We start from the raw sequence: 17,491 nt of genomic DNA, 5'->3' as shown, positions 1-17,491 counted from the left end.
ATTGGGTCTCACTACCAGCATAAAGAGAGGCGTAGTGTTGTTTTCGGTCGTTCTGTCATGAGTGATACTCACGCGACGATCCAAGTTTCAGCCTCAATTTCACGCAACGGCGTGTGGAAGCACATGTGGCGTGCATTCGTCCTACGGTTTCTTCGCTGATGATCAACCGACTATTTTTGGCACGTCACTAGTGGAACTCCAACCATATGACATGGATGGGAAAGTGTACTTCAGTGGTAGCCTAATATTCACTGGGTTAGGTGTTACTGTCAACCAAGTTTGGCCTTTTTTTTTTTTTTTGCTGTGAATAGGTTCTGTTGTCTTCTTTTAATTTGTTTGAAGGTTTAGAAACATAGCATTTTGGTTGAAATGACTTCTGACAATAAGACCTATATTACTGAAATTATTCCAACGCCTACTAAAATTACAAAACACAAGTTGAGCGGCCATCGCTGAGACAGGTAAAACTTACCTTACCTCCTCTTCACATAAATGGATCATTGATTCCGATGCCACATATCACATGACAAGTAATGGGTCAACCTATAATATTGAGGGTTCTAGGACTGTTAAACCTACTCCTTTTATTACCCTATTATCTGTGCTAAGTTTACCGAAGATTGCCTTTAATTTAATCTCTGTGAGTAAACTTACAAAAGACCTAACTGTTGTCTCTTTTATTCCTGATCATTATCTCATTCAGGATCTTATGACGAAGCAGATTATTGGTAAAAGACATGTATCTAGGAGCCTCTACATTTTGGATGCATGGATGCCTCAGTCTGTTGTCTGCTCTAGTGTTGTGTTTCCATTCGAAGCACATTATCAGTTGAGACACCCTACTTTACCGGTTTGAAGAAGCTATATCTTCAATTTTATGAGGTATCTTTACTAGAGTATGAGTAATGTCATTTTGAAAAATATTATTGAAATACTTTAAGTCCTAGAGTCAATAAATGAGTTGAGTCTGTTTTTGAATTAGTTTATTCGGATATTTAGGGACCATCTCCGGTTAGGTCTAAAGACTAAATTAAGATATTTTGTCACTTTTGTGATGATTTCTCTAGAATTACTTGAATTTATTTTATGAAGCATCTTTCGGAAGTGTTTTCTCATTTCTCTGCCATTTATGCTGAAATCAAGACTGAATTTAATATTTTTGTGTAAATTTTGCGAAGCGACAATGCTAAAAAGTATATATCATAATCATTTCAGGCTTATATGACTTAATATGATATTCTTCAACAATCGTCATGTGTTGATACACTCGCTCAAAATGGAATAGCTAAAAGGAAGAATCGACATCTCTTTGAGACTGCTTGAACTCTGTTGTTTCAAATGCAAGTTCCTAAGCAATTCTAAGCTGATGTTGTTTCTACTAGATGCTTCCTCATTAATCACATGACCTCCACAATACTAAATGGTAATACTCCCTATAATATCCTCTTTCCTAAGAAGCCATTATTTTCTCTAGAACCACCAAGTTTTTTGCAGCACTTGCTATGTTTGAGATGTCAGACCTCATGTGACTAAATTTAATCCTAAAGTTTTGAAGTGTGTTTTTTGAGATATTCTTACCTTCAAAAAGAGTATCGGTGTTACTCTCCAGAGTTCAATAAATACATGGTCTCAACAAATGTAGCATTTTCCGAATAAATTCTTTTTAACCCTATTGCACAAATCTCTACTGGTCAGGATCTGATGGTGACATTCCTCTTAGTACTCAACCTTTTGTTAAACTGCCAGTTGTTCAAATTTACTTTTGGAGACCAATACCTGATGATACATGTCTTCTACCAAAATCTTCTTCGCCATTGGATCCACCACCAAGTGACCTTAACCTCTCCATTAGTCTTCGTAAAGGTAAACAACAGTGTAAGTCTACCTATTCTGTTGCTAACTTTCTTTCTTATGATCATTTGTTTCCTTCTTCTACCACCTAAATTGTCTCTCTAAATTCCATTTCTTTACCTAAAATAATTAAAGAAGTTCTGACCCATTCTAGATGGCATAATGCAATATTTGAGGAGATCAATGTTCTAAATGAAAATTATACTTGGAAACTAGTTGATTTACCCTCTGGCAAGAAGGCTATGGGCTGTAAATGGATTTTTACCATCAAAGTCAATCCAGATAGTTCTGTAGTGAGGTTTAAGGCCCGTCTTGTTGCTAAAAGCTATGCACAAACCTATGGTATTGATTAATCTGACACTTTTTCTCCTGTGGTTAAAATGGCTTTAGTTCACTTGTTCATCTCTTTAGCTGCTTCTCAGCATTGACCTTTACGCCAGTTAGATATCAAAAATGCCTTTTTACATAGTGACCTCCAAGAGGAGGTATATATGGAGCAACTACCTGGGTTTGTTGCTCTAGGAGAGTATGGAAAATTCTATTGTTTGAAAAAAATCTTTGTATGGTTTGAAATAGAGTCCTCCTGCATGGTTTGACAAGTTCATTGAAGTTGTTCAAGAATTTGGATTGAAAAAAATCAAGTGTGACCACTCAGTCTTCTATAGAAATTTAGATACTGATATTATTCTTCTTGTTGTGTATGCTGATGATATTGTCATTACACTGTAGAAAGGTAATATTTTTATATCTAATACAATAGAAACTGTATCTAGAAAGGAAAGGAAATCAAGACTATGATCATGCAATGCCTAAGATTAAGCAACTAATACATCTATCAATATTTACTTTCTATATGAACATATTTACTTCCTATAACCTATAACAACAGGAAATGATAGTGCATGGATCTTATTAGAGTGTGAACATAATCTGTACATAATTATAGGAGATTACGTAATTATAGGCTAATTGATTGATAGAGGATTATTAGGGGTTGCCTTAAGAAGGCCTTATAATCTGTATATATACCCATTTACTTCAATGGAAAAATATACTGAAATTACTCAATTATTCCTTATCTTGTTACATGGTATTAGAGCCATTCTCGTAGAGATTTAATTTTTTTTCTCTCTCGTCAAGTTTTAAATTTTTGGAGACTTAGGACTCCTGTTCTTTTGTGTTACCCATCTAGGGTAATATTTATCACTCATCGTCCACCTAGAGAGGACACCGAAGTTGCTTTGAAACTCTTTGTCAGATCTGTGGTTCGTTTGCCGTTTGAATGTTGGGTAGAGGCATCTTTTTTATATATTGTTCACTGGGTTAGGTTTTGTTATCTTCGTTTGAAGGTAAAAGAGTATAGAGTTTTGGTTGAAATGGTTTTTGACAGTGAAACCCATATTATTAAAATTATCCCAACGTCTTCAGTAACGGCTGAGACAGGTAAAACATGTCTTATTTTCTCTTCATATAAATGGGTCATTAATTTTGGTGCCACGGATCACATGACAGGTAATCCTCATATTTTTACTAACTTTCAATCCCATAAAGCACCTTCTCCTGTTATTATAGTCGATGGGTCAACCTATAATGTTGAGGATTCTGGGACTGTTAAATCTACTCCTTCTATTACCCTATCATCTGTACTAAGTTTACCTAATCTTGCCTTTAATTTAATCTCTATGAGTAAACTTACTAAAGACCTAAATTGTTGTGTTTCTTTTTTCCTAATCATTGTCTCATTCAGGATCTTGTGACGAAGCAGATTATTGGTAAAGGACATGTATTTGGGGTCTCTACATTTTGGATGTATGGGTACCTCAGTCTGTTGCTTGCTCCAATGTCGTGTCTCCATTTGAAGCACATTGTCGGTTGGGACACTCTTCTTTATCGGTTTTGAAGAAGTTATGCCCTCAATTTCATGAGGTATCTTTACTAGAATGTGAGTCATGTCACTTTGCAAAATATTATCGAAACTCTTTAAGTCCTAGAGTCAATAAATGAGTTGAGTCTGCTTTTGAATTAGTTCATTCAGATGTTTGGGGCCTATGTCCGGTTGGATCTAAGACTGGATTCAGATATTTTATCACTTTTGTGGATGATTACTCTAGAATGACTTGGATTTATTTTATGAAGTATCGTTCAGAAGTGTTTTCTCATTTTTCTGCCTTTTGTGCTGAAATCAAGACTCAATTTAATGTTTCTATGAAAATTTTGCGGAGCGACAATGCTAAAGAATATATGTCCGAATCATTCCAGGTTTATATGACTCAACATGATATTCTTCACCAATCGTCATGTGTTGATACACCCGCTTAAAATGGGGTAGCTGAAAGAAAGAATCGACATCTCCTTGAGACTGTTAGAGCTCTGTTGTTTCAAATGCAAGTTCCTAAGGAATTTTGGGCTGATGCTATCTCTACTGCATGCTTTCTCATTAATTGCATGCCCTCCGCAGTACTAAATGGTAATACTCCTTATAATGTTCTCTTTTCTAAGAAGCTATTATTTTCTCTCGAACCACGACTGTTTGGCAGTACTTGCTATGTTTGGGATGTCAGCAACTAAATTTGATCCTAAAGCTTTGAAGTGTGTTTTCTTGAAATATTCTTGCCTTCAGAAGGGGTATCGGTGTAACTCTCCAAACCTAAGAAATACTCTGTCAGCTTAAGTATTTCTTAGGAGTTGAAGTCTTGAGAAGTAAAAAGGAAATTTTTCTGTCTCAAAGGAAGTATGTACTTGACTTACTTGCAGAAATTGGGAAGATGGGAGCTAAACCATATAGCACACCAATGATTCCTAATATATGTCTTAGAAAAGATGACGGAGACTCTTATGATGATCTAGAGAGATATGGGAGGTTGGTTGGAAAACTGAACTACCTTATTGTAATGACTCGGTCAAATATTGCTTTTGCAGTAAGCGTTGTAAGGCAGTTCATGTCTGCACCTACGGTGAAATATTGGGCTGCTCTAGAATAAATTTTATGTCATCTAAAAGAGACTCTTAGACTCGGTATACTCTACAGAGATCATGGGCATACTACACTTAAGTGTTTTTCTGATGCTGACTGGACGGGATCCCAAAGTGATAGAAGATCGACTACAGGCTACAGGCTACTGTGTATTTGTTGGAGGAAACCTAGTGTCTTGGAAAAGTAAGAAGCAAAATGTGGTATCCAGATCCAGTGCTGAGTCAGAATACAGGGTCATGGCTCAATTCACTTGTGAGATTATGTGGATAAATCATTTGCTGAAGGAAGTTGGTATGGATGTTGCGTCACCCGCGAAACTTTAGTGTGATAATCAGGCTACTCTTTACATTGCTTTCAATATAGTATACCATGAACGGATTAAGCATATTGAAGTTGATTGTTATTTCATTTGTGAGAAGATTCAAGAAAATTTAATCTCCACCAGTTATGTGAAGACAGAAGAGCAACTGGGTGCTCTACTCACCAAAACTTTAAATGGGTCTCGAATAGAATATTTTTCTAACAAGTTGGGTATGATAAATATCTATGATCTAACTTGAGGGGGAGTGTCAGAGTGTAAACATAATCTGTATATAATTATAGGAGATTACGTAATCATAGGCTAATTGATTGATAGAGGATTATTAGGGGTTGGCTTAACAAGGCTTTATAATCTGTATATATACCCACTTAATTCAATGGAAAAATATACTGAAATTACCCAATTATTCCTTATCTTGTTACAGATCTCTTCTCTAAAATCCTTTTTGCATGCGAGTTTCATACCAAAGGCTTGGGTCAGCTTAAGTATTTCTTGAGAGTCGAAACCTTGAGGAGTAAAAAGAGAATTTTTGTCTCAAATGAATTATATTTTGAACTTGTAGAAACTAGAAAGTTAGGAACTAAACCCTGTAACACACTAATAATTCCTAATATTTATTTTATAAAAGATGATGGAGACCTTTATGACAATCCATAGAGGTGATAACTTGGCCAGATGTTGCTTTTGCAATAACCGTTATAAGCTTGTTCATGTCTGCATCTACAGTGAAATATTGAGCCGCTTTAGAACAAATTTTATATTATCTAAAAGGGACTCCTAGACTCGACATACTCTACAGTAATCATGGACAAACTACAATTGAGTGTTTTTCAGATGCTGATTAGGCTGGATTCAAAAGTGATAGAAGGTCGACTATAGGTTACTGTGTATTTGTTGGAGGAAACCTAGTGTCTTGAAAAAGTAAGAAGCAAAATGTGGTATTCAGATCCGGCTGAGTCAGAATACAGGGTCATGGTTCAATCCACTTGTGAGATTATGTAAATAAATTGTTGACTTATTTGCTAATCTAGCTGATTCTAGGGATTTGATTTGATCTGATTAGGATCCTTAATTATCTCTGTAATTATTATTTGATTATTTACTTCCTGTTTAGATATGATTCTTTGTGTATAAATAGTCATGTAGACCAATTGTAAAGATTAAGAGTGAAATACAAGAATACTCAAAATTTTTCCAAAATTCTTCATGGTATCAAAGCCTTTTCCTGATTTTTTGGGTCCAAATTCAATTTTTCCTCTTTAGGGTTTCAAAACCCTAGATCTATCTTTTTTGGTACTAACCCATCTAGGAGCCTCTCATTCTCTCAGCACCGGCACCAGGAGAACCGTCGGACTGCCGCCGGCCAATCGACCAGCTCTGACGCTAGAAAAGCCTGCGTGTGAGGCTCACGCGCCACCCCTTCCCAGCTCGTGACTTGTTGCTTCCCGGTGCATGACCCATCGTCTGTCACTACTTCGCCGCTCCATCACTCCAGCGACGATTTTGACCATCTTTTTGGCCTTTCCGTACTGTTACCCGGTCTTTTGGTGAATCAATTGGGCTTTCTTGTGTGTACAACCTTGGGTACCTCCTATTCTTTCACGATTCATAAATCTTTACTATGGCAGAAGGTAAAAGGGTCTCGATTCTTAACTCTGATAATCCTTCCTTATAAATTAGTCCCACAAAACTTGATGGAACCAATTATCTTGCTTGGTCAAGGTCTTGTTTGTTGTTTATCAAGGCTAGAGGACTGCAGGGTTATGTCACTGGTAATAAAAAGCAACTTGATGAGAGGGATCCAAATTTTTCTCAATGGGACTCGAATAATTGTCTTGTTATGACATGGTTACTGAATTCTATGCAACCTCATATCCCTAAGTCCTATTTGTTAATTGATACTACTGTAAAAATATGGAAAGCTTTGTCCTTAACTTATTCCAAGATTGAGAATGATGCCCAAATTTATGATATTCAGAATAAGATTCATGGTACTAAGCAAGGAGAAATGACTATCTCCCAATTTTATTCTGAGTTATGTGGCTTATGGCAGGAGCTTGATTACTATCAAGACTTCCAGGCAGACTGCACTGGAGATACAATCAAATTTCGGAGAATGATTGAAAAGGAGCGGGTCTATGATTTTCTTGCAGGGTTGAATAACGAATATGATCCAATTCGGGTCCAAGTGTTGGGAAGAAATCATTTTCCTTCTCTAGAAGAGGTCCACGCCCATGTTCAACAAGAGGAAAGTCGTCAACATGTTATGCTCTATACTGCACCAGTTGAAAAGGCTGGGTTGACTACTAGTTTGAGCACACCACAGCCTCCTACTTCTGAAAAAAATCACTTACACTCTGACTATTGCGGGAAATCGAGGCATATCAAAGAGACTTGTTGGAAGTTACATGGTCGTCCCACTAGATGTTATGGAGGAAAACGAGGTACCTCTAGAAATCAAGCTAATTTAGTAGAAACTGTGGAGGAGCCCTTTAGGGAGACAACAACGACTGAGTTTCTTTCCCCTAATGAACTTCAAAGTCTCAAGCGCCTTTTGTCTCATATTGACACCTCTTCATCCTCTGGTGCCACATCTAACTTTGTAAAGTCAGGTAATGCTTCCTCTTTTAATAATGTTCTATGGATTATCGATTCTGGTGCGAATAGACATATGACAGGCTCTTCTAAAGGCTTTCTCAATTATTCTCCTTCTCTAACCAAAGATAGTGTTAGAATTGCTGATGGCTCTTTTACTCCCATATCCGGAACAGGTTTTGTTATTTGCACATCCAACATTAAATTATCATCTGTCCTTCATGTTCCCCACTTTCCTGTCAACCTTTTATCTGTCAGTGCTATCACCAATGCTCTTAACTGTAAAATTGAATTCTTTCCTAATCATTGTGTTATTCAGGATCTTCGCACAGGGAAGAGGATTGGCAATGGTAGGCTGCATGATAGCTTATACATGTTGGAGGGTGATCCGGGTTCTCCGATATCTCAAGCCTGTTTTGGAGAAAATAAGGATGTCAATCGGAAAATAATACAGTGGCACCGGTGGTTAGGGCATCCATCATTTTTTTGTCTTAGAAAAACTTTATCCTGATCTGTTTGCTAAAACCCAGTTTGGCTCTTTATTTTGTGATGCTTGTGAGTATGCTAAACACACTAGAACATCCTATCCTTTGAGTAATAATAAAAGTCAAATTCCTTTTGTAACTATTCATTCTGATGTTTGGGGGCCTACTCAAACCGTCTCCTTATCTGGTAATCGATGGATTGTCACCTTTATTGATTGTTGCACTCGAATGACTTGGGTCTATCTGATTAAAGCTAAAAGTGATGTCTTTTCTTGTTTTCAATATTTTCATAAGATGGTTTGTACTCAATTTGATACTAAAGTGAAAATTTTGAGAACTAATAATAGAAGATAATACATGGATAGTACCTTTTCTGCTTATTTGGAGAGTAATGGGATAGTACACCAGACTAGTTGTCCTTATACTAGTGCTTAAAATGGCATTGCTGAGAGAAAAAATAGGCATCTATTGGAGGTAGCTCGATCTCTTATGTTCACTATGAATCTACCCAAAGCATATTGGGGAGATGCAATCCTTGTATCTGCTTACCTTATAAATAGAATACCTCTCAAGACCCTTGACTTTATGAGTCCTTTGGCGGTTCTACAAGGGAAGAATTCATATGTTGTTCCACCAAAATGTGTGTTTGTTGGGTATTCTCCGACACAGAAGGGATATAGGTGTTATCACCCTCCCTCTAGAAAATACTTAGTCAGTATGGATGTTACCTTTCGAAAAACTGAACCCTACTTCAATACCACCCATTCACCTCTTCAGGGCGAGAATAATGAGCAAGAAGAGGTGATCCCGAATTGTGTGATTCTGGATAATATGGTTCAACTAGAGAGTTTGAGTTCTAATCGACAGGGGGAGATGTCCAATCAGGGAGAAAGAATTGATCGTTTGGACAAACCAAATTTGAGAAGGTATTCAAGGAGAGGCAAGGCAGAAGAAGTCATTATGCAGTTTACTCAGAGTCAAGAATCTTCTTCTGGTGAGTTACCCACAACTCTTGAATGCTTCAATGATTTAGATAAACCGATTGCACAAATAAAAGGAGTCAGATCTTGTACTAAACATCCTATTTCTAACTTTGTTTCTTATGAATCCTTGTCTCCTTCCTATAGACCGTTTGCCTTGTCTATTTCCTCTGTGTCTATTCCACAGTATTGGAAGAAAGCTCTTGCAGAACCTAAATGGAAGGAAGCAATGATTGAAGAGATGAAAGCATTGGCTAAAAATGAGATCTGGGAGCTTGTCACTCTTAACCTGGAAAGAAACTCGTTGGCTGTAAGTGGGTGTTCTCAGTGAAACACAAAGCTGATGGTACAATCGAACGATTTAAGGCCAAATTGGTTGCTAAAGGTTTCACCCAAACCTATGGAGTGGATTATCAAGAGACATTTGCCCCAGTTGCAAAAATGAATTCAATCAGAGTTCTGTTATCTTGCGCGGCCAACTTGGACTGGGACTTACAACAGTTTGATGTGAAGAATGCTTTCCTCTATGGAGATTTAGAGGAAGAAGTATTCATGGAAATTTCTCCTGGGTTCGCTGATGAGAAGACACAAGGAAAGGTGTGCAAGTTAAAAAAGGCTTTATATGGGCTAAAACAATCTCCCAGAGTTTGGTTTGACAGGTTTAGCAGAGCCATGATGTCCTTTAGTTACCAACAAAGCAATACTGATCACACTCTATTTATCAAACATCATAAGGATAAGATCACCCTTCTTATTGTGTATGTTGATGATATAGTAGTGACAGGTGATGACAAAGAGGAAATGGCTCAACTAAAGAGGTTGTTGACTCAGGAATTTGAAATCAAAAATCTGGAAAAACTGCAATATTTTTTAGGTATCGAGGTGGCTATATCAGAAAAAGGAATTTTCATCTCCCAAAGAAAGTACATTCTGAATCTTTTGGAAGAAACTGGTATGATGGGGTGTAAACCAGCAGAATCTCCCATTGAAAGAAATCACAAGCTGAAAGTAGGAATTGGTGAGTCCGTGGATATTGGAAGATATTAGAGATTGGTAGGAAGGTTGATTTATCTCTCACACACTCGACCGGATATAGCCTATGCTGTTAGCTTAGTCAGCCAATTCATGCATGACCCTCGCGAGACTCATATGCAAGCTGTACTTCGCATCTGGAGATACCTAAAGTCTGCGCCAGGGAAAGGGCTTCTTACTCCAAACATGGTCACCTCCAAATTGAAACTTTTACAGATGCAGATTGGGCAGGATCTCTCGATGACAGGAGATCCACCTCTGGCTATTGCACAGTTGTGGGGGGAGGAACCTTGTCACTTGGAGGAGCAAAAAACAAAGTGTTGTTGCTCGATCAAGTGCGGAAGCAGAATACAGAGCAATGGTCCAAGAAGTGTGTGAACTCTTATGGTTGCAGAAGTTATCGGAAGAGTTGAGATTGTCCGAGAGAGACAAGATAACCTTATATTGTGACAATAAAGCTGCTATAAGTATAGCTCAAAATCTAGTCCAACATGACCGAACGAAGCACATTGAAATTAATCGGCACTTCATTAAAGAAAAATTAACAGACGGTGTCTTGAGCCTAGTTCATGTGACTTCTACTGAGCAACTTGCGGATGTGTTTACTAAAGGGCTTAACAACAAAATCTACCATAATCTGATTTGCAAGTTGGGCATGTGTGACATCTTTACACCAACTTGAGGGGGAGTGTTGACTTATTTGCTAATCCTAGCTGATTTTAGGGATTTGATTTGATCTGATTAGGATCCTTAATTATCTCTATAATTATTATTTGATTATTTGCTTCCTGTTTAGATATGATTCTTTGTGTATAAATAGTCATGTAGACCAATTGTAAAGATTAAGAGTGAAATACAAGAATACTCAAAATTTTTCCAAAATTCTTCATAAATCATTTGCTGAAAGAAGTTGATTTGAATGTTATGTCACCCGCGAAACTTTCATGTGATAATCAGGTTGCTCTTCACATTATTTTCAGTCTAGCATACTATGAACGGACTAAACATATTGAAGTTGATTGACATTTCATCCGTAAATATTCAAGAAAATTTAATTTTCTCCAATTATATGAAGACATGAGAACAACTGAGTGATCTGCTCATCTAAACTTTAAATGGGTCTGGAGTAGAATATCTTTCTAACAAGTTGAGCATGATAAATATCTATGCTCCAACTTGACGAGGAGTATGACAGTCTCCCCTTAAGATTATTGATCTCCTCCATACTTGACCCTATAATTAACATATCATCCACATATAAGAGTAAAATAACAAAAAAGTCAATGGACTTCTTAATATAACAACACTGATATTTTTCACTCCTGTGAAAATCATTTCTGTACATCAAAGAGTCAAACTTCTTATACAACTGTCTTGGAGCCTGTTTCAACCCATACAAACTTCTCTTAAGTTTGCACACCATGTGTTCCGTACTAGGAACCTTATATCTCTGTGACTGCTACATGTAGATCTCTTCTTCCAAATCCCTATGTAAAAATGCTATTTTTACATCCATCTGCTCAAGGTGTAAGTTTTCTGCGGCAGCAAAATTCTGATTGTAGTTAGCTTTACAACAGAAGAGAATATTTCAGTGTACTCAATACCTTTTTTTTGTGAATACCCCTTGACCACCAATTGAGCCTTGAACCTAATTTTACCATCAGTTTTATTCTTGATCATGTAAACCCACTTGTTCAACAAAACTTTCTTTCCTGCAGGCAACTCAGTTAATTCCCAAGTATCATTTTTCTCAAGTGACCGTATCTCATCGTCCATAGCTTGCTCCCACTTGATTGAATCCTTTACCTGCAACGCCTCATCAAAAGATTCTAGTTCCCTTCTATCAGTCAACAGCAAATAATACAGGGAAGGTGAATACCTTTCTGGTGACTTGGTAGCCCTGGTAGATCTCCTCAACACTAGTGCAGGTGTGACGTATTGCTGTTTTGGTTATGCAACAATGTTTTTTGGATTCTCCTGTGGTCTTACTGCAACATCAGCAGGTGAAATTTCCTGCAACTCAACCTCATCTCCTACTTCTTCTACATCTTCATATTGCACCCCAGATTTCTCCTTATACAGGACATTCTCATCAAATGTCACATCACAGTGTCTCAAGATCTTTCTGTTTTTTTCATTCCAAAATCTGTATCCAAACTGATCTGAACCATACCAAATGAAATAACACTTCAAAGCCTTTGCATCAAGCTTGTCTCTCTTTTCTGGATCAATGTGAACATAAGCAGCACAACCAAAAGTCCACAGATGAGTAAATTTGACCTCTTTACTCGACCAAACTTCTTTCGGAATCTTGAAATCCAAAGGAATTGAAGATCCTCTATTTATCAAATATACTATTGTGCTCTCTGCATCTGCCCAAAATATTTTTAGCAGCCCAGCATGTAGCCTCATGCTTCTTGCTCGCTCATTCAATGTTTTGTTCATCCTTCCAGTAATCCCATTCTGTTTTGCCTTGCTAGAAACTAACTATCCTGGTGCACCTGATTTCCTCATCAACATAGAATTTCTTAAATTTTGTAGAATTATACTCTCCTCCATTATCAGACCTTAGGCATTTGATCTTCAACCCAGTCTGATTTTTAACTTCAGCCTTCCACCTCGTAGAAGTGGCAAAACATCTTATTTGTGTTTCAAAAAGTAAAACCATACCCTCCTATTGAAGTCATCAATAAAGATAACATAATATCTCGAACCACCAAGAGAGGAAACTGGGGATGGCCCCCACATGTCTATATGTACTAGTTCTAACCGTTCTGCCTTAGTTTCTCTGATAGCCTTTGTGAAATTGACCCATTTCTGCTTTCCCATAACACAACTCTCATATAAACTCATATTAACAGATTTCAATTCTTGCAGATACCCTTTCAAAGCTAGCATCTTCATCCCTTTCTCGCTCATGTGTCCAAGCGTATTGTGCCACGGACTTGAGCTCGATGTATTGTCAATCGCAACAACCATGTCCGAACACCCTGCAGTAGTGTATAAAATTTCAGATTTTGTGCTCCGAGCTATCATAATAACTCCTTTCACAATTGTGTAGGAACTCTCTCCAAACACTATTCTGTAACCCGTACTATTCAGCTGGCCAATAGAGATCAGATTCTTCTTCAAATCAGAATATATCTAACATCCTGCAGCTTCCACTTCCCTCACCTGAGATTTGTATACATACATTCCCCTTTCTAGCAATCTCCAAGGCTTTATTATCAACAAGATATACTTTTCCATAATTTTTAGATTTGAAATTATGGAATAAGTGTATGCTCGGAGAAGAATGAAATGATGCACCCGAATCAAGTATCAATGAGTCAATCGGACTGTTCACACTAAGAATTAAAATATCACTAATGTCATCTGCAGAATATACAGAATCATCATCTTCATTGGACTTGTTCTTTTGGCCTTTCTTCTTCTTAGGTTAAGGCAATCCTTTTTAAATTGTCCCTTTTCACTACAGCCCCAACAGACAACCTCGTTTCTGCTATGAGATTTCCCTGCTCCTTTGACTTCGATCGACCATGTTTACTATGGCCTCCTTTCACCTTGCTCTTACCTCTACCCTCCGACTTTTCCTTTTGCGAATGCTCTCGCTTATGATAACATCTCGGACTTCATCAAACTTTAACTTTTCAGACCCACGTGAACTTTAATTGCGAAAACAACAATATTCCACAACTCAAGTAGAAAGGATAACAAAATTAGAGCTCTTATCTCATCATCAAAATTAATCTTGACAAAGCTTAATTGACTGATGATCGTATTAAATTCGTTAATATGATTCGTGACAGATCCACTTTCAAACATTTTCAAATTAAACAAACGACGCATCAGATATACTTTGTTAATGGCTGACAGTTTCTCATATATGTTCGCCAGAGCTGTCAACAATCCTGCAGTCGTTATCTCCTAACGATATTGAAGGCAACGTATCTTGCCAACATCAAATGGATCAATCCTAGTGCCTTCCGATCCTTTAAATTTCAAACCTCCTGTTTCATAATTTCTGGCTTCTTCCCTGACAGAGGTTCATAGAGGTTATTCTGATATAAATAATCTTCAATCTGCAATTTTCAGAAACCAAAATCTATTCCATCGAACTTCTCAATTCGAATTTTTGGGCTTTCCATCGTCTTTTCAGATTATTGTGATACAAACCAAATGCTCTAATACCAATTGTTGAGAATCGAACAATTACACAATCTAAAAAATAAGTACGAAAAGAAATTAACAAACATATTTAATGTGGTTTACTAATTTAGCTATGTCCACAGCGGCTAGGGTTTTCTTATTTCTCTGTGAGTTTTTTGGAACAGAATACGTGAGGAGAATATTACATATTTATATGCCAAGGAAAAATACAAAAAGATAAAATAGCCCTCAAAAAAATTCACCAATTGGATCCACAACGGTGGGGCATGATGTACAGTCCATAATATATTATTAGACTCCATATCTTAACAGGTTTTCCACAATAATCACAATGCAGGTTATCCTTCTTAAAATTAGGAGGTTAAGGTTTGCTCAAACTAGTAGCCAACCTAGCCTTTTCAACTGGTGCAGTATAGAGCACGGTATGTTGGCGACTTTCCTCTTGTTGAACATGGGCATGGGCCTCTTCTACTGGAAAAAAAGGGTTTCTCCCCAACACTTACACCCAAACTGGATCATATTTGTTATTTAACTCTGAAAGAAAATTATAGACCCGCTCCTTTTCAATTATTTTTTGAAATTTGATTGCATCTCTAGTACAATCTACCTAGAACTACCGATAGTAATCAAACTCCTACCATAAGCCATGTAGCTCAAAATAAAATTGGAAGATAGTCATTTCTCCTTGCTTAGTACTATGGATCTTATTCTGAATATCATAAATTTGGACATCATTTTCAATCTTTGAATAAGTTAATGACAAAGCCTTCCATATTTTTGCAGCAATATCAACTACTACAACTTAGAGATATGAGGTTGCATAAAGTTAAGTAAACATGTCATAGCAAGACAATTATTCAAGTTCTATTGAGGAAAATCTGGATTAATCTCATTCGGTTGCTTCTTATTATCAACGACATAGCCCTACAATCCTCTAACCTTGATAAACAACAAATAAGACCTTGACCAAGCAAGATAATTAGTTCTATCAAGTTTTATGGGACTAATTTGCAAGGAAGGGATATCAAAGTTAGGAACCAAGATCTTTTTATCTTCTGCTATGATAAAATCAAATGAACTGTGAAAGAATAGGAGGTACTCAAGATTGTACATACAAAAGAGCCCAATCAAATCACCAAAAGACCATATAGCGGTACAGGATAGCCAGAAAGAGGTCGAAAATGTTGCCGGAGTGGATTGGACAGCGTAGCAGCGCCAGACAGAACCTCATGCGCCAGCAAGGAAAGGTGTGTGAGCCTCACGCGCGTGGATTTCTGGCTTCGAAGTTGGACAGCTGGCAGGCAATAGTCCGGTGACCCTGCTGGTGGCGATGGTGAGACAAAAAAAAAGGCCTCTAGATAGGGCAGTACCAAAAAAGTAGATCTAGGGTATTAGAAATCCTAAAGAGAAAAAATTGAATTTAAATCGTAAGATCAAGACAAAAACTCTGGTATCATGAAGAATTTTAGAGAATTCTGTAATGTTCTTGTATTTCACTATTAATTTTTATAAGTGATTTACAAGACTATTTATATATAAAGAATTATGATAAACAAAAAGTAAATAATCAAATAATTATAGATATAATTAAAAATTCTAATTTATGCGTAAAATCCGTAATCAAATCAAGAAATCAACAAATAATTCAATACAAATAAATCAAAATATTTATAGAACACAATAATTTATTGATTTGAAAAATTCTTAAATTGACTCAAATTTAGTTTTTGCTGGTAATATCAATGACTAATATTGTATATTAGTAACATGGTAGATTATGTTTACTAATAAACTATAAGCAATATTGAATGTTTAAATAATTATCATGCTTTGTGGAAGTATTTCAATTCATATTATTGTACTCATGTCCTTTTGGTTTACTAATTGGAAAAGATAGTATTGCGTCTAAGAAGTTTGTTTTCTCGGTTTCTATTTAGACTTGCTTTATCTTGCGTTGATAGGATACTCTATTTTAAGGATATATGCTACATTAATTTTGCAGGTTGATAAATTGAAAGTTTTGTCGGAGTCTCTTCTAAATTCAATGTCAAAAGCTGAAAGACGTATTATGGAGAACAGGTTCAGATAACATCTCTGAAAATTATATGGCATTGCTGTTAAAATAGCTATTAAGCATCACTTTTTTCTAAATATATTATTTAGCAATTATTAAAAAGTAATTTTATTAAATTACTAAATATATATATGCATAAAAATACTAAACAACAAAACAATATTTTCCTGTTGTTATTTTTTTAACATCTAAAATGGTATTTAAAAAAAAAAAAAAAAAATTTCTCTGTGATTTTTGCCTTTTTTTTGTTTGGGATTCAACAATGAGAGAGTGGTTTCACTCATGCTAAATTGATCTATAATAACAATAGTTCCTTTATTTTTATAATCTATAATATATATGAAAATGGGAAGGAAAATAAAAATAATTAAATCCCTCAGATTTATTTAGATACACTTACCATCAAGTTAAGTCCGTGAATATATAAATTTTATTATTTAAATAAACTTATTTTAGAATTTATATGATTTTAAAATTTTATATTCTAAAAATAAATATGGCGTATTTATATGGGATTGTAAATTCAATTTTCCTAAAAAATGGTTTTAAGAAAATAAAATCGCTTTTGAAAACACTTTTTTTTTAATTGAAGCCCATTTACTTTAAAAAATACCCATTCCATAAAACTTTAATTTAAAAATTAAATATTTACTTTTTTAACTTTCATGTCCTCCGTTATTTATTTTAATAATAAAATAATATATAATTTAAATTAATATTTTTAAAACTAATAATTAAATTGTAAAATTTATAATTTGTTATTATTAATATATTATTTATTCAATTAAGCTATAATATAATATTTTAATTTATATATAAAATCTATAACGTGTTAATTTCTATTTTAATTACTGGATTAAAAAATTATATATATATATATATAGATATATATTTACATTATTTAAAATATTTTAATTTGATTTATTCGATTAATTTAATGTTTTAATTTAATTTATATCCTATTAACAAATATAATATTAAAATCTTAATAGATTAAATATTTACGAA

The 17,491-nt window shown here is 35.6% G+C and overlaps 1 protein-coding gene across 3 annotated transcripts in view; it reads left to right on the top strand.

The window, feature by feature from the left end:
* The window catches only part of LOC110620407, a 73,082-nt gene that overhangs the window by 42,931 nt on the left and 12,660 nt on the right, over positions 1 to 17,491 (top strand). For all 3 annotated transcript variants that reach the window (XM_043958702.1, XM_021764129.2, XM_043958703.1), the window contains one exon: positions 16,412 to 16,488. In XM_043958702.1, the coding sequence (XP_043814637.1) occupies positions 16,412 to 16,488 (77 nt within the window). The remainder of the gene's footprint in view (positions 1 to 16,411; positions 16,489 to 17,491) is intronic.

This window comes from Manihot esculenta, chromosome 8 (genome assembly GCF_001659605.2).
Source record: "Manihot esculenta cultivar AM560-2 chromosome 8, M.esculenta_v8, whole genome shotgun sequence".
NCBI lineage: Eukaryota > Viridiplantae > Streptophyta > Magnoliopsida > Malpighiales > Euphorbiaceae > Manihot > Manihot esculenta.
The sequence above is the reverse complement of the archived record's forward strand: the minus strand, read 5'-3'. Positions and strand labels throughout refer to the sequence as shown.